At 44.3% G+C, this 24,446-nt stretch overlaps 3 protein-coding genes across 4 annotated transcripts; all 3 read right to left on the reverse strand.

Moving 5' to 3' along the window:
* Window positions 1-222: 222 nt before the first annotated feature.
* LOC108599665 (actin, larval muscle) lies at window positions 223-2,018 on the reverse strand. The gene is made up of 3 exons (XM_017986667.2): window positions 1,921-2,018; window positions 879-1,836; window positions 223-801 (listed from the first exon to the last, which is right to left on the reverse strand). Exons 2-3 carry the CDS (start codon window positions 1,801-1,803, stop codon window positions 596-598), a joined length of 1,131 nt encoding a protein of 376 aa, XP_017842156.1. The 5' UTR covers window positions 1,804-1,836; window positions 1,921-2,018; the 3' UTR covers window positions 223-595.
* A 2,511-nt stretch (window positions 2,019-4,529) lies between these two features.
* On the reverse strand, window positions 4,530-24,409 carry LOC108599989 (delta-1-pyrroline-5-carboxylate synthase). Of its 2 annotated transcripts, XM_017987268.2 has the most exons (12): window positions 14,299-14,508; window positions 11,303-11,467; window positions 11,101-11,241; window positions 10,926-11,033; window positions 10,697-10,870; window positions 10,440-10,628; window positions 9,335-9,530; window positions 8,449-8,690; window positions 6,608-6,865; window positions 6,319-6,544; window positions 5,626-5,904; window positions 4,530-4,887 (listed from the first exon to the last, which is right to left on the reverse strand). In XM_017987268.2, exons 1-12 carry the CDS (start codon window positions 14,392-14,394, stop codon window positions 4,625-4,627), a joined length of 2,337 nt encoding a protein of 778 aa, XP_017842757.2. In that variant the 5' UTR covers window positions 14,395-14,508; the 3' UTR covers window positions 4,530-4,624. The 2 variants fall into 2 exon arrangements, with proteins under 2 accessions (XP_017842757.2, XP_017842758.1); XM_017987269.2 differs by lacking the exons at window positions 11,101-11,241; window positions 11,303-11,467; window positions 14,299-14,508 and adding exons at window positions 17,392-17,400; window positions 24,405-24,409 and having other exon boundaries at window positions 10,926-10,985.
* Window positions 17,137-23,199, reverse strand: LOC108599955 (CS-2). Its single transcript, XM_017987206.2, is given in 11 exon segments — window positions 17,137-18,380; window positions 18,433-18,817; window positions 18,819-19,663; window positions 19,988-20,243; window positions 20,868-21,434; window positions 21,498-21,673; window positions 22,150-22,356; window positions 22,424-22,550; window positions 22,614-22,783; window positions 22,850-23,088; window positions 23,153-23,199. Coding segments are annotated over 11 exon segments (4,164 nt in total). The 5' UTR covers window positions 23,197-23,199; the 3' UTR covers window positions 17,137-17,232.
* Window positions 24,410-24,446: the final 37 nt, after the last annotated feature.

A 24,446-nucleotide genomic window follows, 5' to 3' on the forward strand; every position in this document is an offset into this window, starting at 1 on the left:
GGCAAAGTTTGCGTTGCCTGCTGACTGACATTTGACTGGACAAATTGTAATTAAAAAACTTTTGCCATGCCACGTCGACGACGACGACGACGACTACGAGTGATTGTTGATAAGATTTCTGGCGTTTTGATTTGTCATTTTGGACACAGGCCACTATGTCTCTCTTATGTTTTGTAAGTATTTGTTGTTTATTTTATTTTCTCTCTTTCTAATATATATATATAGTTTTTTTTGTTGTGTTCTTGGTATTGTCAGCTCCGTAACTTAGAAACAAATCAAAATGAAATTCCAAATCGAAACTAAATGTATATAAAAGATGCTCTGTCTGCTCGTTTCGGGTCTCTCTGTTGCTCCAATTCAACTTCTTCTTCTTCTGCAACTAAATGTAATTTTAAAGATACTTTCGCTTGAGTGGATCGCATTGCTTTTGCGCCCAGATGCAGCTAGCCTGGCCAAAGCTAAACATATACCCAATGTCAGATATGCATATATAAAATCTAGGCTATATATAAACGTCAATTTTCGTTCTTCTTCTTGTTGTTGTTGTTGCTGCTGGTGTAGGTGTTGTTGTTGCTGTTGTGGTTGTAGTTGTTGCTTAGAAGCACTTGCGGTGCACAATGCCGGGACCGGACTCATCGTACTCCTGCTTGGAGATCCACATCTGCTGGAAGGTGGACAGAGAGGCCAGAATGGAGCCACCGATCCATACGGAGTATTTACGCTCGGGTGGTGCAATGATCTTGATCTTAATGGTCGATGGAGCCAGTGCGGTGATTTCCTTCTGCATACGATCAGCAATACCTGCAATTGCAACAATGCGCATTTAGTTTGCAAACAGTAGAAGCAGCTGGTGGTGGGTGGAGTAGAGTGTAACCTACCTGGATACATGGTGGTGCCGCCAGAGAGCACATTGTTGGCATACAGATCCTTGCGGATGTCAACATCGCACTTCATGATGGATTGGTAGACGGTCTCGTGAATGCCGCAAGACTCCATGCCCAGGAACGAGGGCTGGAAGAGAGCCTCGGGTGTGCGGAAGCGCTCGTTGCCAATGGTGATCACCTGACCATCGGGCAACTCGTAGGACTTCTCCAGCGAGGTCGAAGCAGCCGCTGTGGCCATTTCCTGCTCAAAGTCGAGAGCGACATAGCACAGCTTCTCCTTGATATCGCGCACAATCTCACGCTCAGCGGTGGTGGTGAAGGAATAGCCACGCTCGGTGAGAATCTTCATCAGATAGTCGGTCAAGTCGCGACCGGCCAAATCCAGACGCAGAATAGCATGTGGGAGAGCATAGCCCTCATAGATGGGCACTGTGTGGGAGACACCATCGCCGGAGTCGAGCACAATGCCGGTGGTACGACCGGAAGCGTACAGAGAGAGCACAGCCTGGATGGCCACATACATGGCGGGCGAGTTGAAGGTCTCGAACATGATCTGTGTCATCTTCTCGCGGTTAGCCTTGGGGTTGAGGGGCGCTTCGGTGAGCAGCACGGGATGCTCCTCGGGAGCCACACGCAGCTCATTGTAGAAGGTATGATGCCAGACCTTCTCCATGTCATCCCAGTTGGTAATGATGCCGTGCTCAATGGGATATTTCAGCGAGAGAATACCGCGTTTGCTCTGCGCCTCATCGCCCACATAGCAATCCTTCTGACCCATGCCCACCATCACGCCCTGATGGCGAGGACGGCCCACAATCGATGGGAAGACAGCGCGTGGCGCATCATCACCAGCAAAGCCAGCCTTGCACATGCCGGAGCCGTTGTCCACAACCAAAGCTGATGCTTCTTCGTCACACATTTTGAGATTTCAGATAAGGCGAGCGGGCGAGCACTACGAATAAAAAGCACAAACAAAGAAACGATATTTCTTATTTATCCTGGCAACCGACAAACGACAAATTGCTGCTTCACTCACGACGTGTAAATTCAACAGCGACAGCAATCAGAGTGATTCGCTATTTGTCCGCCTTGTGCATTTAAATAAGTTTTGTCCGTCTGTCATGTCAAACAATAGATCTGTTGCAGCCTAGTAACATGTTGATGAATTCTCTACGAACTAATAGACGAGGGGCGGCCCGCTGTGCGGGGCACTCAAATCAAGGGAAAGGCATACGCGACAACACATCATTTATTTTTGCTCTACATGCGAATGGGCTGAACGAAATTTCTAAAGTGCTTGTTAGATAAAAGTGTAAGCAATTTATTAATATTTAAATAATTCGCAAATAAAGTACATTTTATGTTGCATATATGTTAACAAAATGGTAACTAAATTTATTGAATTTTGCACAAATTTAATGAACTTTTAACAGTTTAAAGCTAAAGCTAATAAAGTTGGTTTTAGTTAAAAACAAGTCTACTAAATGCTATATTAATTTATTGTTCTATGATTTTATTGGGAAGTCCTATGAACTGATTACTAACGCTTTTAGTCTTGAGCTTTATTATAGCTTATTATACTAATTCTATTCTATATCAACTGATATTGAGTCTGCAGCACGAAAGTCTATATAAAATCATGTGTTGAATTGAAGAGTATTTGCAATTCCAAGTGACAGCATTCAAATTATGAGCGTATATCATTTGATGTTGACTAAATGATGTGTGCTGCGTTTGCCAAACGATGTGGCGTCGAGCGCAGGACTTGTATAGGCATCTGCGAATGTTGTTGATATATATATTTTTAAGTTTTTATATAAATAAATACACTGAACAATGCAGTGTACTACATATTTGCAGAACAACAGCAGCAAAGTATTTTGTGGCAATGATGTGACAAAATGTTTTGAGTGCTGCTTGACTCGCTCGCTCAGTCCATAGATGGTGCGGCCCAGCCCAACCACAAGCAGCACAGCATACAAAAGCGAAAAGTAAAAATGCAAAAAGACTTAACATTATATAAAATTAAGATTGTGTGTGGATTTCATTGAATTAAAATAAAAATATTATTACATGTGTGCTGCCAACTGCGAGGCAGTTCAGGCAGTGCCCCAACCCAACTCAATTGTCAATTGTGAGGCGCTGGCGCGAGTGCATTTCCCAACAATTTCTCGGTTGTCAGCTGCCAGTGCATAAGGCAGCGCATATCGCTCGATCTTAACGTTGTATTAACTATGAGATTTATGCGTAGGCTGTTCATTATTTCAATTAAGTGCAGCTAAGCGCTAAGCGGTGCATAAAACATTTGATAATGTTATCAAATAAACCGTAAATTACTTAGCGCTTAATATGCATGTGCGTACTTAGACTGCACTCAATAACTAGGCAAAAACTTCTGAAACTACTTCAGCTACAAACTATGCTAAGCTACGTGACTGCAGCTAGTGGCAGGTACTAACGGTACACATATCATTGTTCCTACGTTCGGCCACGCCACGCCACGCCCAAAAAACGAGTTGAAATGTTAGACACAACTATGTGGGTATCTGTTTTCAGTTTGGCCGCTTGGCAAGTTGCAGCAAGCAGCAATTGCCAAAGGGCAAGTTGCATGCAAAATTATTTTAAAAATAACTACACTCACATACATATATGTATTATAAATATATGTAAATGCCTTAAATTCCATTTCAAACTTTTGTTGCCGCCCTCGCTGCGCTGCCACATTAAGTGGCAGCCTGAGAGTCGCGCATTGGCCAGTTGACCCCTAAGCTGCAACTCGAACTTCAAAGTGTTTGGCTAAAAGTGCAGCGTTATGCGTTGACAGCGCCTTAAATGGTGGTGCAGGCCAGCGCCAGTTGGTGGTGGTGGTGGCGATGCTGGTGGCTCCTTGGCACGCAATGCAGCGTGCGGAACTAAAATAAACTTTGCCAAAGTGCCAGGCAGGCACCAGAAATTCTCTCGAGCGAGTGCGAGAGGCGAGAGCGCGAGCAAAGTAAAAACTGAAAAGTGAGCGCTGAAAACTGAAAACTGAAAACTTGCCTCAATGCACATAAAAATTAAAATAGTTGACGACGTTTGCATACCAAGTGGTGTTGGGCGGATCGGGCCATGGGGTGCAGCTTTTGGATCTCGGCAAATTGTTCACGTTTTATGGCTAATTTATGATTTTATTTTGCACCACTTTCGCTTCGCATACAATTTCGTTGGTGTTTTTTTGTAATAGTTTCTGCTGCTTTTAAGGGTTTGTTATATGAGAGAAATTGCAACTTTAAGCAGCGAGCAGCGAGCAGAGCGAGGCTGCTTTAGTGATTTTAATTTAATTTTTGCTGTCAACTGCGTTGTGGCACATCTTCACAGCTTCAGTTACAGCTCCAGCGACGTCAGCATCAGCTGCAGCTGGTGGGTGTGGCTCGTGAACTTTGCCGGGAACTTGGTGCCCAAGACACGCGCTGACAGTTTGCCTGCTGCTGCTGCTACGGCTGCTTTACTCCTTTGCTCTTGGCCAAATGCACGCGCCCACACATTTTATTAATTACACAAGTTGCCCGCGCAAATATTTTCCACTCAAATTAATTTCTCCCATGTGGCCGCGACAAGCAGCTGTTATCAAACCCACCCAACCACCAACACACACTTTAGACACAATGTTAATTATGCTTTCGTTACAATTTAGTGTGGCGTTAACGTTAACATACGCGGTATTTACAAGAGTTTCTAGAGTAACTTAGCAGCTATGAAAACTAATCTGTGGGCAACGTTTCGTGCAGCCAGGAGCGTGAGCCGCCCTCAGCAAAGTCCGCCGCCGCATGATCCTGGCCGTTGAGTATCCATTTGGTGGTCAGCAGACCCTCGACGCCCACCGGGCCGCGCGCATGTATGCGTGCCGTCGAGATGCCCACCTCAGCACCAAGGCCAAAACGAAAGCCGTCCGCAAAACGTGAGCTCGCATTGTGGAACACACAGGCGCTGTCCACGCTGCCAAGGAAATGTTTAGCCGCCGCATCTGCACGAGAAACGTGTAAGCAGAAAATATGAAATGTGAAATGTGGAAATGTGCAATGTGGCGCGGCAAACATGAGTGGTAGCAAACTAGAAAACATGCTCAATGTTGAATAAAATTAATTTCCCAAATGATTTAAATTCGCCCACGCAAGCCTCACGCGTTCAGTTGGTTTTCGGTGCTAAATTGCAAGCAAACTAACCTTGCAGCCAAGCGGAGCTCAGCTCAGCAAAGCCGCAAATGTTGGCGACACACACACACATGCCACAACTTGGTGCAAGTTGTGCAGCAGCTAATGCCATTCGCTGCATACACATTTTTCCTAGCTTGCATTTTATTTTAATTAAATTAACATACAGGTCAGTGGCCAAACAAGAGTTGAAATGCTTCAAATCTTAACTTGTTGTTCGTTAAAAGTTTTAACTTGCAATTTAGCAAGCTTTGCTCGGGTTAAAACTAAAATATATTTGCATCTAATACACAGTTCGGAGCACTCTTTCAACTTTTATGAAGCGGCATTTAGTTAGAACATAAATTAGGCAGGACAACAACAACAACAGCCAAAGCCATTACGAGCGCTTTCAATTGCTGATTACCAAACAAAATTTATAACCCGCACATTCAAGTGTCATTAGCTTTCGTTGACCAACCAACTGACCAGCTCACCAGTCAATGGCAGCGAGCAACAAACATTTTCTGCTTCAATTGCAAGCAATTGAAATTAATTTTCAATTTTCGTACCATTTTCCGTAACAATGACATCCGTGTGGCCGCTGCCGTATGTATGTATGTGATTAATGGCCTCCTCCAAGCTCGGCACAATCTCAATGCAGCACTCCAGTGCACCATACTCGTGCTTCAGGCTCTTCGCCGCGGGCGGCCCGAATGTCAGCTGCTGATTTAGACGTGGGCCCGCATAGATTTTGACGCCCTCACGCTTCAGCATGTTGCAGACATCGTTGAAAATCTCACCGCTCATTAGATCCTCGTGTATGAGCAGCGTTTCCATAGCATTGCAGGCTTCAAAATGCAGAGAGAGAAAAATCAAAAGGTTAATATGATTGAAATTTAATTAAAAAATAAATGTTTATCCAAGTTGGTTTCATTAAAATTAAATTAAAAGCTATATACAAAGTGGACAGCAAATTAAATTCAAATGAGATTTTTAGAAAATTAAATATTCTCCGAACAATAAAATTGTTCTACGTTACTGCTACGATTTTGTACGATTTACATTCATTCAAATTAAATTAAAATGTCATAATTTTGATTCTTGACTTGGACCCTCGTCTTTTCTTGCTGTGCACAAATTAAATTACATTTTGCGCTTGAGTGCAGCATTTTATAATTAAACTGTCTTAAGTTTAGCAGCAACTAATTGCTGAGCTATGTAACGTTTGCTGCACGAAATATGATGCCGCATGTGGCACTTACCAGCTGGATAATCGCATTTGGCATCACGTGCTATGTGCAGCGCCTTCTTCAAGTCGGCATGGCGGTCGATGTAGACATGGCAAACGCCCTCCGCATGCCCCAGCACTGGAATATGCAGCGACTGCTCCTGGATGTTGCGCACCAGCTCCGACGAGCCGCGCGGTATTATCAAGTCAATGTGATTTTCCATGGCCAGCAAATCGCTTATCTCCTCACGCGTGGACACCTGCACAACAAGCAGCGACACATAAGTAAACCTGTGGGTGATTTAAATGCTTTGTGCGCTTACCAAAGATACGGCATGCTCGGCGCCCACACTGCTCAGCGCCTCCTTGACCAGCTCCATGAGCGCCTTGTTGCTGTGCGCCGCCTCCTTGCCGCCCTTCAACAGCAGGCCGTTGGCCGAGGCCATCGCCAGGGCGGCTACTTGTGGCAGCGAGTCTGGGCGAGACTCGAAGATCACCAGCAGCACGCCTATGGGCACCGTTACCTGCTTTAGCTCCAGTCCCTCGGCAAGGCGTGTGCGGCGCAGCACTCGACCCACATTCTGCAATGGAAGTAACAAGTCAGCAGTTAATGCATTACACATACGCCATGTGTGCCATGTTGGCCATAAAAATAACTCAATATTTATGCGACACTGCCCGACACCGCCCAGTTGCCAATTCTAATCCCAGGCGTCCATTCTGTGGCATATTTACATAAATCAAGACGTTCAGCTTGTCGTAATCTTTATTTATTTTTAATGGGCTGCCAATGCGCTCATTTGAGGCTCTCCTCCTGCCCCTGCCCCTTGCGCTCCTGCCCGTTAACGTTATAAAAAGCTGCTGGAAATTGACTGCAGATAACGTGAAGATTGCAAAGCCCGCCCGGTCAGCCTCTGACTAGCTATAGTGTGTATAGCTGCTGCTGCTGCTGCTGTTGTTGCCAGCGCTCCTTGTGGCTCTCTGGCTGACAGCAGCTGGTCTGCTCGTTTGCATAGCAGAGCCAAGACAGGCAGGCAGGCGGTTGGCTCTAACCTCAGTCTGGAGCTTGGCTTGTGCGCTGAGTAAATTTGGTTATATGGTCATTATTATTGACTTTGGCAGAGCAGGGGCGCCAGAAACTTTAAATTATATTTACAAAGCACAATTGGATAAGTCGTGGCCAGTCAGGGCAACTTTATAAGCTGAGCAAAGAGCATTGCATAGTCGCTATTGTTTAGCATCGGCCCCAAAAACGTTGTTAAAATTTCAACTTGCATTTGTAATTGAAATTTTCAGCAGGCTCTACAACTTTTGTGTGTGCTGCAGACATAAACAAGACAAAAAATACTTTAAATTTGTTGCCGTTGCCGTTGATGTTGCTTTTGTTATACTCCAGCTATGCAGCATTTATTGAGTGCGTTATGGGTTTTTATATATATGGCATGTACTTTTTTTTTTTTGTTTGCTCTGAAGCAGCTGCAGATTTTGCGTTTTTATGATTTTTGTGCTGCGCTGTGTGTCACAATTTCGTTTTGTTGCATGACAAAATAAAAAAAAATAAACGAAACTTTGGCTGGCAAGCGGCAAAAAGTTTTGCTTTTCCGCACAATCACATCCAATAAAACGGCTGGCTGCCAAAAGGGGTGGCCAGGACCAAAGGCCCCTCAACGCGCGCTCAATATTCCATCAACAGTTGCCTGCTGTGTGTCTTGGCAGCGACATTAACTCCCACGCACACACACAGATAGAGGAGAGAGAGAAGAGAGAGTGAGAGCAAGAGACAGACATGTTTATGTAGTGAACTGTCTTTTATCTTCCACTTGCTTAGCTGCTGCTGCACTGGTGTCAATTTTTGTTGAAGTGTAAAATTGCTTGGAGATTTCATAATGTTGTTAGCTGCATATGTTGTTGCTGCTGCTGCTGCTGTTGTGCTGCTGTTGTTTTGGCATTGTTGTTGCTCATAAAATGACCACTTTACTGTGCGTGCAAATGCCTCGCTTCAACTAACTCAATTTCAGTTGAGTTGGCTTTTTTAACAGCATTTTTGGACAGCACAAAAATACGAAAGTAAAAAATGCAATTTGTTGCCTTAACTTTTGAGCGCTGTACGGCCAATTAGCTTGTAAATGAAGTTTGAAGTTGCAGCCAAATGCCAAACGCTTACCTTGTGACTATCGTCGGCAATTTGCTTCAAGCCAATTGACAAGTTCTTCAATTTGGCCGAGTTTAGCGACAGGCGCGACAGCAGCGGCTTGGCCAGTCCGCTCTTCTGTGCCTCGGCCAGGTCCTTGGCATTGGCCGCGAGTATAAACTGCTCCTTGCTAATCAGCAGATCGGCCAGATTGTTAACGGCCGTAGCGCGGTCGGCTGCACTCAATGCCTGCATCTGACGACTGCCCGTGCGTGCTGCAAATATAAATGTTGTTTGCAATTAAATCTGCATCTGCCGAAATCAAAAAAAAAACAACACAAGTTTCAACAAGTTGCAGCTGCTAATTAACAAGCACTTGGCCATCAGTGCGCCTCAGCTGTCTCTAATAACAATTAAATTAAACTTGCTAACTAAAATTTGCAGCACAACATGCCACTGTGGCAACATCGCGGACGCGGACGGGGCGCCAACAACTCGCGTTGCCTCGCGGCCATGCCACTTAGCGCTGCCAGAGCCAACTATGTTAGTTGGCGAACCTCAACAGGCAGTGACCTCTTTTCGCTATTCTCCAACTTTGACGCCACCAAGCACCGCCGTGACCCTCACTAAATGGCCACTATGTCAGTGCAGTGTGCGGTCTGCCGTGGGCCCTAACGCTCATTGAATGCCACTTAACATGCAGCTGGGAGCGCAGCCTGAACTGAACTGCACTGGACTGTTTAAGATATGGATGGCCCAGCTGCTTTGGACTTGGAGTGCTGCTCATTAATGCATGCGAAATCTTTGCGTCTCTCACATTTAAAGCTTAATGCTAACGTACATTAATTTATGTGCACGCCTGCTCAGCCCAGCAACTTGGCAACTTGGCTGGCTGTCAGTCCGCATTATTTGCACTTACCATTCTCGGCCATAACCTCGACGGGTATCGAGCTGGCGCTCTCCGTCGACTCGGTGAAGAAGGTACCAACTTTTCTGCCGCCAATAATTGTCTTAATAGCCTTCTCCTGCATGCCATTGCATATAACAACGCTGACGCCACGATCCAGCGCCCAGGTGGCCGCCTTTACCTTCGAGTCCATGCCGCCGGTGCCCACCTGTGTGCAGGAAGAAGTGTGCGAACAGTTGAACAGTTGTTGCATAATAAAATAGTTAGCCAAGGTGTGAAGCATGCAATAAACAATGCGCCTGTAATAAACACCATTAACTTTGCAATACAGCAACAGCAGCAACAACAACAACATACAAACAACAACAGCTGCTGCTCCTGCTGCTGCTGCTGGTGTTGCCCGCAACTATTGTCCTGCCAGCCGTGCCGTAGCCGTAGCATGCCTTGCCTTCCGGCAACTGTCACATTGCTGAGAAATTATTGTGCGCGGTCGAGCAAAAGTTTTGTGCGGTGTCAACAAGATTTGCCTTTTAAATATTTAACGAAATTTGCGCTAATGAAACGGCCAATGTAAGTGAGAAAATAAGCGGAAACAAGTGAGAATGACAAGCAAATGGAAGCAGCGTTACATGATATACACATAATTATGCAAGAATATAAGAGAATTGCTTGTCAACTTGGTCGGCAATTAGATCTACAAGATGTAAGCTCTATAATTTTAAATTCAAATTTATTTTGTTTCAAGCGCAAATGTAGCTCATTTAATGGATCAGCAATAGAAATATGGTTTTCAGTTCAGCTTTAATCTTGCAGCTGTTCTTAAAAATAAATTTTAAGCAATTTAAAGTTTCTGACAGTTTGTATTTAGAATATATGAAGTAGAAGCCTACAAACAAAAGGATTCTTAACTGGCAAATAATTTAAATTTGCTTATCTATTTGTTGACGGATCATTAGCATATGCATATTGCTGAAAAGTTTATTCAATCTACAATCGATTTATCAAAAGTGTATAAATTTGTTAAATGGTTCTGAATCTTTTTGTTTTCCATGCAATTCTTATAAATGTATAAGACTGAGAGTAGTATTTCATTATTTTAGTTTAAATTTCAGCTCACCTTTGACTTTTTGCCAAACTCAATGCTGTTGATATCATCACTTGTATAGGTGTGCATCAGCTTGGCGCCATCCTCCCATGGCGGCTTATTGTAAATACCATCAACGTCGGACATCAGTATCAGCAAGTCAGCCTGCACTTCGGCGGCGAGCATTGCAGACAAACTGTCGTTGTCCTTTATGGGTATGCCCTGTCGTGTAAATACAGCAAATAGTTGAGCTAACTGGGTGCCAATCATTGGTCTGGTTGAGCACATACCTTGCGGGCACCGCCACCGCCGGCGGGCTCGTCGTCACGTATGAACATTGGCGGGGAAACGGCATCGTTTGTATTGATGATGGGCACAATATTGAGGCTAATTAATTCGGAGAGCGTGGAGAACAGATTGTTGCGTGTCTCCTCGTTGTAGAAGTCCGGCTTGGTCACCAGCACCTGCAACAACGCACTCGAATTACTGTGCCCCAATCGGTGGCAAGACGTAACGAACCTGTGCTATCTTGACGCCGTATTGCGCAAACATTGCATCATACAAGGACATGAGACCGGACTGACCCACAGCGGCCGCTGCGCGTGGCTCCAATGTGGCACCATCGAACTAATGAGTAAGCTGAAGCTTAGTTTCGTACTCAACAAATGCAATTGTTACGTGGCAGGGGCATCACCTCTTTGGAGTCCTTGGGATTGAGTGTTTCACGCATAGACAGCGACATCAATAGCTCCTGGGCGAGCTTCTGCTTGCCAAAGGCAACAGCACCGCTGGTCACCATAATCACCTCACGTCCCTCCAAATGACACTCGGCCACCTGCCAAAGCAAACAAAATTGAAATTAAATATATTTGTTGATGGTCTGGCTGGCAACTCACCTGCTCCACTATGGAGGCAAGACGACCCAAGGCAAGGCCATGATTGTCCTCACGCGTGATCACAGCACTGCCCAGTTTGACCACCAAACGACGCGCATACTTCAGCTGACTGCGTTCCGTAAACTGCGGATGGGTGTTGTCCAAACGCTTCTCGGCTGATATAAGCTGCAATAAATTTTATTCAAAAGCAAATATTATAAAGCAAGTGCAATTAGAATGCGCTATCTGTGCTAATCGGAAAACTCATGGCGAGGTCATAAACTACGACAGCATTAAAGTTGAAAACAACAGAGAGCGCATGTATAAATGGCAATCCAATTAATTAGACCGATTGCTCCTAATCTATTTCGCACTGACCCTGTGTAAATCATAATCGGGAACTGCCATATAAGCTGCCCCACTAACAACAACAGCAAGCACAACAACTCATAAATAAGTATTATGTATAGTAATTGGATTTTTTTATTGAAAAACCTCATGCTGCGTATGCGTACTATGTTTGAGTTATGACAGCCAACTAAAGCATATCGCATTTGCATTTTTAATGAGAAATTATGCTTAATTGAATTTAGCACTAAATAAGCTTGCTTGTTTAACATTTGCATGCAATTTAAAATGCTCCTTTTAAAGATAATTAAATTGCAAGCTTTAAAAATCATATACTTGCTTATACAGTTTGCTTGTATCAATCAATCAATGACATCTTTTTTTTCACTGTCGCACACACTTCAGTACATTTTGTTTAGTCAGCAGATTGATTGGCCAAAGTGCCTGTTTTACAACGAAATCAAAGGCAGTCTCGCTGCCAATTATTGCACAATTGAAATGTGAATTAAATTGAAGCGTAAATATTTTTATTTCATCGCAGTTACCTGACAGCGTTACGCTCAAATCAACAGCAACAGCAATAGCAACAGCAACAGCAACAGCAAAGCAAAGCTAACTTGTGAATGACACTCGCCGCCTGTGCATTGTAAACATAACTTGCTTTATTTTGTTATTATTTAACTTCAAAATGATATTTTGTGGCCACGCCACGTCGTGTGTATTGCATACACGAGTATGAGAAAAACAATAAACATACAAGTGCTTGAGTTGTTTTTGTTTTGAGTGTGACATCAATAAACGTTGGACTTTCAAGTGCAGTTTATGGCTCAGTTTGTTTGCTATTCGTTATCAAGTGCTAGCTAGACGGCCGCTCACTGATAAGATTTCGATTGCAGCTACACTTGTCGCTTGTATGGAAGCAGAGCTGCCCAAAAGAAAAATCTAATTATGAAGCAATTAAATTGTTAACTGCCAAAAAGTTGCGCCGTCTGTTATAATTTATGACAGCTGCGTGGGCCGGTGTCATAAATTGAGCAATAAAATTTCAAGCAGCCACAGCACAGCTGAGAAGTGCGTAGGGCGACAGGCGACAACAAATTTCTCATTATAGACAGTGGGGGAGTCAAGTGTAAAAAATTCATTGGAACAGCGTGGGTGAATCTGATGCTCATTTTCTACGCTTGTTATTTGTCGTGTTTAATGTTTGTTTGCCTGCACTCCACTGTGCCGCTTGCCATGTGCACAAGTTGCCCCCGAGCTGAGCATGCCAACACGTGTCGGGCTAAGGCGCTGGGTGGGTGTGGGGGGAGGGCCAACGAAGTGGCGACCCTGACCTAGGCAAATCGTTTAGAGTGTCAAAGGCAGCTTTGGACCTCCACTGACGTACTTTGGACTTTGGACATATGCAAATGCAGCTGTCGACCCTTGCCTGGAGCGTAAGGCATGGATGGCATGGCATGGCATGTGGCATGGGGTCCGGCTCCAACTCTCTGGCTGCATGCATATTTAAAATGGTTTTAAGTTTATTGTCAAATGCGAGCGGACACTCGCACTCGCACCTCACACTCGGCGCTTTAAGTGCTGCAAGTAACGTGTGCCAGGTTTTGAAATACAATATTTACACTTTACAATTTATTTGAACACGTATACGCCGCATTGGACCGCCAGCTGTCAAGCTGTGACAAGGCCCACGCTCCCTACTTTTCGTTCTCGCTCTCGTTGTCGTTGTCGTTGTCATTCTTGTACTGACATTTTATCAGCCTGTCGTGCGTATTTGTTTTGCTTCGCATTTTATTTTTTATCACACTTGCCCACACTGTTGCAAGCTGCCAATTTGCATGTTTTGCCATGTCCTTTACACACACACACAAACATACACACAGACTGTAAATCATTTACAGGCAGCGAGCGCTCTAAAAACAAAAGCAAATAATACATAAATCGATTTTCAGCTGTCCCTTCAATTAGTCTAACCCAAGCCGTTTTACACGCAGCACTTTAGTGCTGCGAATCCTTTTTGTGTCACTCCAAGCTGTTGCTGCCTGCCCCTTCGATTAGTCATAAAAAACGAAAACTCTTTACTTTGTTGTGCTTGCCATTTGGTTATTTGGTTCTTTGGCTTTTATGGCTTACAGTTTATGTTTTCGATTGAGTGCTGATTAAATTTTAGTGCCAAGAAAACGACGACGAGGCTGTCCAATCTGCTCTACGAGTATGCGGTATACCCCAATCAGCGCCAGCCGCTTGCATAATGCATGGAAATTGCCAAATGACGCACTCTGTATGGTCAATCAAGACTGCCTGTCAGCACGAGCTCTTGTCAGTAATTTTCCTGGCATTAAAACGCTAAAACTCTTATCAGCACTCACACGTTCGGCTGTTAGGTAGGGGCGATGAGCTCCATTTATATAAAAGCAAAATGCTATTTCAGCAAGTGAACGACCTGCGTTGGCCTAGTTTTTAAATATTTTTAATAGTTCCGCAAATAAAAATCGAATCTATGGCTCTAAATCAAGCCGAAATCAAATATTTGTATTGACCCCAACATAGGCACCCATTTCAGTAGGATTGATCCCATAAAATACATTGCCATGGGTTAGTAAATCGTAGAGCTACAGCTACACTTTAAATTGATTTAGATTACACAGTTTGCTTAGCTCAAGACTCACTGGCTGTCGTGGACCTGACGCACTGGCTGCTCGCCAAGCATTGCAGGAGAAATTATTCCGCAGAGCTTTGAAGCTGTTGCGCAGCATGAGGCTCATCTTTGGAGCGTATTGAACAAAAAATATATATAGAATAAATGATCCTGGCGAGGATCGCGAACACACGCGTATATCACAGGCGACGAGCGACGGCAACTGCTGCGTTAAAGCCAACACGTTCAACTGAAATGAAATCAAACCGAACGGAGCTGTATGGGAACCCAGACCTAAGCACGAGCGATGGAAGTGATGAGGGACGACCCTAAGCCTGCTGATAATGCAGCGCAAACATGTGTAATTGTAAATGCTTATTATGCGATTGCGATTAAGTTTGATGGAGCGAGGTGCAGAGGCGCAGCTATCTTGCTCTACTGACTGTAATCGCTTGTTGTGATTCAATTAGAAATGTTATCAATCCATACACACATACACGCACATACAGACGCAACAAGTAGCCGAGTTTTCGATTACTTTGAACATTGATGTTCGGTCTGGCTTATCATGTGGGGCATGCGACACTTATCTGTCCAAAGCAGTGCTTGACGCGCTTGACGCTTGCAGCCTGGTTGCAACGAAATTGTAATCAAATTTAAAAGTTCATTGAGCTGTGTGGCAACAAAATTACATGCACTGAAATTATATTAAACATAATAGAGTTGCAAAGTCTGTTTAATCAGCGGCAAGTTTTAATTAGTTTGCATATAATGTTCTATGACAAGCAGTCAACCATTTAGCACTTCATTTAAATTACATGTATTTAATTAAACAGTAGTAAATTAAAAATCAAAAATCAAACGCAAATAAGTACGCGTATATAAATGCAGTCAACTGGAAAATGACAAAAAAAAAGAATGCTGTAAAGTTGGGCACAGGCTGCATTTTGATATACTTTTAATAAAGTTAATCTGGCTGAAATTTAACGCAGCAAATCATTTTAATTTTCAAATTGATTACTGAATCTAATCCTATTGATGACATAGCTCAACAACTTTACAATACCCTCTGCCATTTCTGTGCACAAATTATGATTGCACAATATAAATTACAACATGACATGTAAATAATACGTTTTGAACTTTAAGGCTTGCGCGCTTGGCATGCACAAAAAATTAATTAACTGACAAAAAATGTGAGACTTGTTTATACAAAAGGGTTTGCAGCACATGGCGTATAATCAACGCACATTGTGTGCAAATATCCTGCAGCTTTTATTTAATTATTTTCACAAACAGGCAAACAGCAACAACAACAACAGCAGCAGCAGCAATGGCAACCACATTAACAGGCAGTGTACAGAAAGGGACAATAGCCATAGCCTTGTTGTTAGGCCACTGAACAGCAAAATATTTTCATAATTAAATGACATTAAAGTTGTGCAGTTGCTGTAGAGTTGTTGTTGGCACCCGTTGTGTGCTCGATTGCAATTGTAGCTGCATATAGGAAAGCCATAAAATAAATGCAATACAATTGCTAAAAGCAAAAACAAAGAAACTAAAGGCAACGTTGGCGCCTTTGGGCGACATAGCCTGGGGTCAGATAAGTGCAAAATTATGTAGCACCCAACTGCAATTGTTCACAACAGGAGCAGCAACTACAACAACAACAACAACAATTGCTGCTGCTGCAGTGCAAAGTTTTTAAATCGAATTTTGTATTTTATGCGACGGCAGCGTTTCCGTGGCATTTTGCTTTATGCCTGTGCCCTAGGCTACAAACGCTTTTTCATAAACCTGCCTATATATGAATTTATTTGCCTGTGGTTATTGGTTACTGGTCGAACGGTAGCCAATATTACGCATACGCAGCAGTGCACAAAGCAGCAATAAGTAGTGTCAAGTTTTTTGGGGCTTTCTACTTAGGCATTCAGCATGCTGCACAATGGCAACTGGCAAGAACACATAATTGAAACTGGCTATAAATTTAACAATACAAACTAGAGAGGGATAGAGAGATAAAGCGAGATAGATATATGGACAAAGGAAAAAACGCACTGAAGTTTGAAATTGTTTGCATTTTGTATAGTTGAATTGTTGTTGCTGCTGCTGTTGCTCTTACTGTTATTCTGGATATGCATGAATAAATTGTTGAACTTTTGCTTTGTGCACAGACAGGGCCTAATTGATTGGGAAAACTAAAGAAGCTGATCCAATATGCATACGAAAATAAATGTATATTTTACATATGCATTTTTTTATAACTCTATAAAAAGTAGTACAGCAATCAAGATGGCATTGCCTTAAAACTATTGAGCACAAGCAATTTAACTTGCCCAGCTCTCTCTCTATCTCGCTCTATTTAATTATAGTTTTTTTTAACTGCTTGTCGTGCTGTTTAATGTATGCGCATTGTTTAAGCAGAACGGCGGTAAAATTCACTTACAAAACACTTATGCCAACACCTTGGCCGCACACCCAGCGAGCCACGCCCACATACACAGGCATTAGATGCAGAGACAGAGAGAGAGACTGCAAAAAGTTGTGCATTGCAGCAGAAACTTCATCAAATCCAAGCTAATCACACTTTGATTTGCATTCTGTAACCAAAGGAGCGAACTTTCTTGCTCGCTGCATTCACAAAATGCGCACCCAAGGAGCACTTAACTCTAAGCAGCGCCGCGACATTGATGAATGACAGTGCCGCCACCCCCTCGGCAGTGTCTTGCCCACCCTGCAGCTTGTAATTATGTTAATGAGCCGCAAGACGTTGCAAGTGGATGTGAGCTTCGCTGCCTTCGCCAGCGTCTTCGCCTTGACTACCAGCCACTTCAGTTAAATGCAATTAATTATATTTTTTTGCCGCTGAGCTTTTAGGGTTACAATAGCGCTGGCACAAGTATATATATATATATGTATAGTATAAGTAGATAGCAAGGTATGCAGCATAAAGATTCAGTTCGTCTTAAAACTCGGTGTGCTCGTAGCCGCCATTGTCGTAGATTTCCATAGTATTTGCTCTGAAACTAACTTTCTTGGCATTGACTGGCAGCAGCGGCGGGCGCAGTCCCGGCTTGGGCGTGGGCGTGCCGCCAGGCATAGCAGCAGCATTCTCCTTGGCCACAGAGCGTCGCTGCTGCAGCAGCTTAACAGACTTGCGACTCAGCGGCAGATTCCTCACATTCAAATCAGCCTCGCCAAAGAAGCGACGCTCAAAGTTGCGCACCAGATCGCTGTAGTCGCTGTGCTCAGCATTGCGAGATTCGTGCAGACGACAAATGGTTTGCCTGCGTACCATGCTCTCGCGATGGTTGTCCTCTTGGCCCACGGACAGCTCATCGTAATGATTTGAGTCCAGCTCATCCTCGTCGAATAAACGCCGCGGACGCTGCAGCCGCCGCGCTATATTGACGGCATTGCCGCTGAGCTCCAGCGCTGCATCCTCATCGCTCAGCTGGCTGTTGGAGCGAAACCAATTCAGCTGCACTGTGGCCAGCAGCTGCGACATGGTGCCAAAGCGATGAAAGAACATGGCTATGAACTGTATGACGAGTATAACACCAAAGAAGACAACAAAGCAAAGGCCAATGGGATCCAGTTCCTTGTACTGGCGATAGATGTCCACCTGCAGATTGTCGCGATCAAAGGTTATAAAGTCAGTGGGGTCTATGGGCCACTTTAGATGCAGATAATCCTTCTTCAGCTGCAGCAGAAACACAATCAGCACAAAAATGGCGTTGACCATGACAAAGGCAAAGGCAATCATGTTGCGCAGCTCCTTGAGATCATCGTCCATGGACTGCTTCTGCTCCTTGCTAAGCTCCAAGGGCTTTAAATACTGCTTGATCAGATCTTTCCAGAAACGCTGCTCCACCAGCGAAACTTCACCCAGCTCCGAGTCAATCAGCAGCGGATCGTTCAGCCAGCCAGGCAAATGCGGCTCCACGGATTCGCCATCGTCATCTCGCAGCACAGGCCCCTCCCGCGTGCCCCAGCTGACATCGTTCATATTGAAAACCGAATAGATCATCAGCAGCATGTACATGGAGGGTATGGTGATGTAGTAGATGATGCCGCAGAGCAGCGCCAGAAACTCCTGCGGATGCATCAGACCTGCGAATGCAAATAGAATAGAAAATCGATAAGCATTGCTAAGGTGACTTACCTGCCAAAGTAATTTGTACTGCCACCAGCAGAAAGAACATTGAAGCTGGCGCCAGCGGTCCGTCCTCAATCATCTGCACCACAATGCCAATGAGCACCGCCATCATGACCAGACAATAGATAGCGCTTATCACAAATGCAATCAGCAGCTGAAACTTTTGCTTTAGATAAACGCAGCTGAGTATGAAGCATAAAATGGGAAAGAAGTTCCAGAGAAATGCCGTCCATATGTCGATGCTGAAGACGGCCACCAAAGCGCCCACCATCATCAGAAATATGGTGCCAGGACCCAGCACAGTGCCCAACATGAGCATGCCCTGGTACATAATGTACAGCGTGGAAATGGAATTGTTCTTCTTCACCACAGTGTCTGCATCGGCGAGTATGGTCATAGATGTTGGCCATGGTCGAGGGCACCCAGCGCCTGCGCTGATTGTAGAACTCATTGAAGTACTCCGGCGAGTGTGTGTAGGCGTCGGAGGCGGCGCAGTACTCCACACGCGAGCCCTGCTTCAGCAGCAGCGTGCAGAGCCAGCGATCCTCGCCCTGATCGTACTGCACCATCTTCATGGCCTCGCTGGTCACCAGCGTGTAGCGCTTCATGACGCTGTTCTCCATCAAAGCGCTGGCGCGAAACAAACTAAAGCAGCCCGGACTGCAGAGCACGCAGCCAATCACATGCTCCGTGGCCTTCTGCAGCCAATGGCCAATGGCGTACTCGAACTTTTGATACCAGACCATGGGACCACGACCCACAGGATGTATGCGTCCGCAGGCAGCGCCCAGCTCATCGATGGCCTTCATGCGATCTATGAGCAGCTGCACTGCATGCGGCTGAAAGTCAATGTCGCCGTCCAGCGCCAGCAGAAACGTATTCTCCGCTATGACGGCCTTGCGACGCGCCGACAGCTGCTCCGTTTCCATGATGCGAAAGCCCAGCAGGTAGTACATGTACATGACCTGGGACCAGCGCTTCTTGTGGCGTATCTTGTCCTTGTTCTTCAGATGCGCCACCATCTTGGTGCGACCTGGCAGTGTCCAGACCAGGCGACCCCCATAGGGCGTTTCTATCTTAAGCGGCGGCTTGATTTTGATATTAACGCCATAAATCTCAAAGACGGCCTTGTCAATGGTGCGCGTTAGCGTCTTCACGTACTCGTTGAGCGGCGGATTGCGTTTGTTCTGGCAGTGGCGTGGGTCCAGCACGAAGGCGTCATCAAAGAATATGTTGGCTGCAATGGGAGAGCAAGAGAGTTGTCAAATTTATGCTGCACATAGAAATGAATGAAAGCCAAAGGATGACTTGGCTGCTGGCCATCTTGGCAATGACTGCAGCTGTCGCATACTTTTCAGCAGCACTGTATTTGGCTTGCATAAATTTCTAATTCGACAGCAGCTCTAGCGCCAAATCGGAATCGCACTGCAAGCCAAGCTTATGCAAAAAAAGGAGCTAAAGGAAAATTGAAAATATATTTTGTTTGCATTTCTGTTGTTGGCTGAGTGGTTGGCTGCTTGGTTAGTTGGTTGGCGGTGCTGCACTTGACATATTTACATACTTTCCAATTCATAGTATTCATCATCCGCTTTGCCGCCATTGAGATGCGTTTTGGCCAGGCGGCGAGCGCATTGATCCTCATCCAAGCGTACAATTGATTTTAGAAATTCCATCATCTCGTCCTCGGTCTCATGCCACATTGTTGCGCAAACAATCAATTGCGGTATTTTATCCGTCTCCTGTATATCACGACTGGCATTGGCATTGATGTCAGCTGCCAAGGCCACAGCCGGATCTCTGGCTGCCGTCAAGTCGCTCTGCGCAATGATGAGAGTTATAAATTTAAATTTTATATACACCACACACACACATTTTGTGTGTGCCGCAAATTATTTAGTATATGCACTCGTATGTAGATGAATAACTGTCGTGGGCATATTTATTATTTGAAAAATCAACATGCGAACCCACGCTTTAATTTATTTAGGAATCTGCGTTGGCTGGAAATGTTGATAATGTTGCTTGTCTATTTTAATATTCAGATAAAGCACTTTTAATTAATTTTTCACAACTACGCACACTAAAAACTGTTAACCCACACACATACGGACACACACAGATACATACGCATGAGCATTAAGTGAACTTTCGCAGTTTCCCCGTCATTTAACTTAATTACATTGCCTGACATTTGAAGCGAAACGCGCGACACACTCAAAAGCGTCCTCTGGCAACAAACACACACACAACACAAACACAGACACACACACTCACACACATTCATGCACATGTTGGCTGACTAGAAGTTTGTGCGCTCATGATTGATGTTAACGCCTGATTACAATAATTCATTAACATGAACTTGCAGTCACAGAATTTGATTTGCTCTGGCGTAATTAGGCGTTGACGTTGGCAACATCTTGTGCCCCCCACCCTCTCACCTTAATGGCCAAATACTCATCGCTCCAGTCGAGAATGCGTCGATTCATCATCGTGCACTGATCCACCAGCAGGCCGCTGTACCAGGGGCACACAAATAGCTTCTCGGTGGGCGCATTCTTATCGTTGTGTGGATGCCAGATGTGCCAGCTCGTCCAGAGCTGTGCCAGCCACCAGAGTGGCCATAACCACAGCGCATACTGCAAGCTCAATGCGCCCAGCTGAGCCACACTCTCGCCCAGTGGCTGCAGCGTCAGATAATCCGGCAGCAGGCTATGCAACGCACATATATCCTGAGCACGTAGTTGGGACAGCAGCGTGGCTGCCACCACGGTCACGGGCGTGGCCAGGCTGAGTGGCAGCGCAAAGCTAAAGTGTTGTATTTTTATTTTGCACGCAAACTTGCCGAAAATATGACACAAGTAGGCGGCGCTCACCTGCACCAGCAGCGCATAGACCACGGCCCAGGCATTGGACTGCAGCGGATACTGCGACACAAATGTCGTCGGCTTGATAAATGAGCTGCCGTTGCTGGGCAACGGCCGCGTATCCCGCAAGCCATCCGTATACTGCAAAAGAGAGTCAAGTAAGCACGCGAAATTCAAAGCTAATGAGCTGTACAGAGCACGCACCGTCAGGGTTATGGTATGCGGCTGCCAAGCTTCAAAGAATAGCGTAAAGTATTCCTTGAAATTTTCGCCGTGCAGCAGAAAGCCCAGCAGACCAAATACGGCCATCTTCAGTGGCGCCACATACAGATACGTGTGATAGCGCGAGCGTGTGCAGCGTATGGTGCGTATGATGTATGCTGGGGGTAAGAAGAAGCATTGGTGTCATTATATGTCTAGATTGGATTCATATACAGGCAGTTCATAGTTGGCTCTTAATATATTGATTGCAATTTAAGCAAAATATTAATGTTAAATTATTAGATGATACGCTTATTTGACCAGATCCAACCAACCTCTCTGCCTACCTCACCAATAATAATAAAAAGTTGCTAATTAAATTCCTAGATAACAAAATATATATTAAGTAGCATATAAGTCAACTGTCGAGTTACTGGTACTCCCCTCCTTTAGTTGTTATATTATTTTGTATATTAATTAAGCTAGTAAATAAATACATTTTTATAAATAGTTCCTGCTTATTTTAATTTTAATAAAAGATTTTTGCTATCTACATATTGCCTTTATACAGATTACAGTTACCAGCACACTCTGCTCACAACTTTCATTTTCATTTGCTACTGACTTAGTTTCTATTAAAGCAAGTTACGCTCACCAATTGACGCTAGTGTGTTGGCATAGTTCTCCCACCAGCGAAACGAGACTAGGAGCAAAGGCAGCGCCAGTAGCTGTAGTTCCAGCTGCGAGGACATAGCTGGCCAGACGAGAAAGACGCTGCCCTGCGCCACCACAGCCAAAATGGAAGCAACATTCACAAGAGTATCCGCCGATTTCCACTGGAAGCGTGTGCCCGTCAATATATCTGCAAGTATTGGAGAGCAATCAATTTAATTGCTGTCTGATAAGAGACTATAGAGATGATAACTCACTGAGCAGCGCCGGCACAAAGCAGACACAGCAGCCAAGCATCGCACCACGCGTCACATCCAATTGGGGCAGGACGGTAAAGGTGAGCAGCGCCAGGCCAACAACATGCAGCAGTTCAAAGAGTGTGACCTGATTACCGGACATGCAACAGTAAGCTTATCAATCTTGTTGCCACACATACACTATACGTACCAATGCCACTTCCAGTCCACTGGGTCGCTGTTCGCGCTTGAAGAGCGTAATGCGCAGCGCGCGCAAAAAGGTGAAAAGTTCTGGGGCGGCAAAGGCAAAGATCAGAGCCCATACCCAGGCAATTTGCTCCAGCTTGCTGCGCGTCGCCGTCACCTGGCCGTCAACTAAAACTGTAGAGAGCTTATAGCTTATCAGTCATGTTGACATTTTTTGCATTTACGTTGAACTTGACTTACGATACTTGCTGCACACTCGCACCTTCACCTCGCCATTGGTGTTGCCCGCCATGTAGAGATAAACCAGCTTGGCAGTGACGCTGCAGGCCAATATCACCGCAAAGACTAAGAGATAAGTGAAGAGCTTTAAAAGCTTGAGAACGAACTGCAACTTTTTCCAGTGGGCATCGGAGCCGCTGGTGCGCTTCGCTGGCGGATCCTGAAAAGAATCCCACAAGGGCGGCTTATCGCGCGCCTTGCTAAGGCCACGCGAATAGTGTTATTAATAATACTTGCTGTTATGCGCTCTTGAAAAAAACTAACCGACTGCGCATATAGTAATAGTCACTTTCATAGTCCGCGCTCATGTCTGTCCACAACTCTAGACAATATCTAACTGATTGCCAGCACTCTCGGCAATTATTATTGGCGGCCCTTAGTTAAAGAGATGACGAATCGATCGATATCATCAAAATGCGTAAGTAGACAGCGTGTGTCAACAAGACGCTCTCGATAAGATCCGCAATGCACAAGAGACAGTTGGTCTCTTTGCCAACACATAAAATATAAATTATTTAGTGCTGCACCATTAAAGTTATCGTATTTGCACTAATTTTGGGCGTGTTGCTGCAGTTATCAGCCAACGTCATCTAATTGCAAGGCTCTGTTAACATAACCAGCTTTATTGTAAATTTACAGTCATTGTCAGCTGATAAGTTACACGCTTGTCAGCTTCAATAGAAAATAGCAAACAGTAGGTAGTATCGAAAGCCTTTGAAATGTTCATTCAATTGTCCCAATGCAATGCCGCAAGTTGGAGTAGCACTTGATTCCATGTGAATAAACAATTGATATAGCACACAAGCGATTTGCTTTTACATTCGTAGCTATTAATAAATATTGCTGCGACACAAGCGGCAGCAACCTTTGACATCTAAGTACCGTTCAAAGCAGACATAACATGCGCTGTTTAATATTTTAAAGCGTTTTATTTTTACCAAATAAAATTTTGTCGATTTTTAGAATTTCCTTCACAGCCACCCAATCTCCACCCACACTTCCTGCAACTTGTGGCACACATTCACGCATTATAAAAACATTGCATACTTTGTAGGTAAATTTAAGTCGCAAATGGCGTGAGTCTTGACTAAATCGCTGTTGCATGAGTAAAAAATACTGCAGTCTGCTTTCGAGCTGCAAAATAAAATTACAGCTAAATAAAATTACAACTAAAATATTTAAATATTTAAAAAATTCGAAAATTATTTAAAAAATCTGTGATTTCAAATAAAAATTAACTATAATTTTAGTGCTATTGTGCCGACTTCTGCATGAATTCTGGTATCCCAGAATTTTAGAAATAGTAAGATATATATTCTTTCTGTGGTTATCCTCACATTAAATGCAATTCTGCTTAAATCATATGCGCTTATGTGTACTCTTGACCTTATCTTTCTAATTAAAGTCAGACAAGGCAATTGCTGCTTATCTCTCTTTATATATATTACAGCTTGTATTATTTACAGTTGCCTAACAATCTTATTAGCCATAGCTAAATTGTGATCATAGTACACACTGTGGGAAAGTTTATATATACATTGCCATACGTTGCCTAAAT

Source organism: Drosophila busckii, chromosome 3L (genome assembly GCF_011750605.1).
Source record: "Drosophila busckii strain San Diego stock center, stock number 13000-0081.31 chromosome 3L, ASM1175060v1, whole genome shotgun sequence".
NCBI classification, from domain to species: domain Eukaryota; kingdom Metazoa; phylum Arthropoda; class Insecta; order Diptera; family Drosophilidae; genus Drosophila; species Drosophila busckii.

Coding starts and splice junctions, on each gene's coding strand:
- LOC108599989 (XM_017987268.2), bottom strand. CDS start 14,394: ATGAGCCTCATGCTGCGCAACAGCTTCAAAGCTCTGCGGAATAATTTC. Junction 11,242..11,302: donor TTGCCTCCATAGTGGAGCAG/GTGAGTTGCCAG, acceptor TTGCTTTGGCAG/GTGGCCGAGTGTCATTTGGA. Junction 6,545..6,607: donor CCGAGCATGCCGTATCTTTG/GTAAGCGCACAA, acceptor CTTGTTGTGCAG/GTGTCCACGCGTGAGGAGAT.
- LOC108599665 (XM_017986667.2), bottom strand. CDS start 1,803: ATGTGTGACGAAGAAGCATCAGCTTTGGTTGTGGACAACGGCTCCGGC. Junction 802..878: donor CGGCACCACCATGTATCCAG/GTAGGTTACACT, acceptor TTGCAATTGCAG/GTATTGCTGATCGTATGCAG.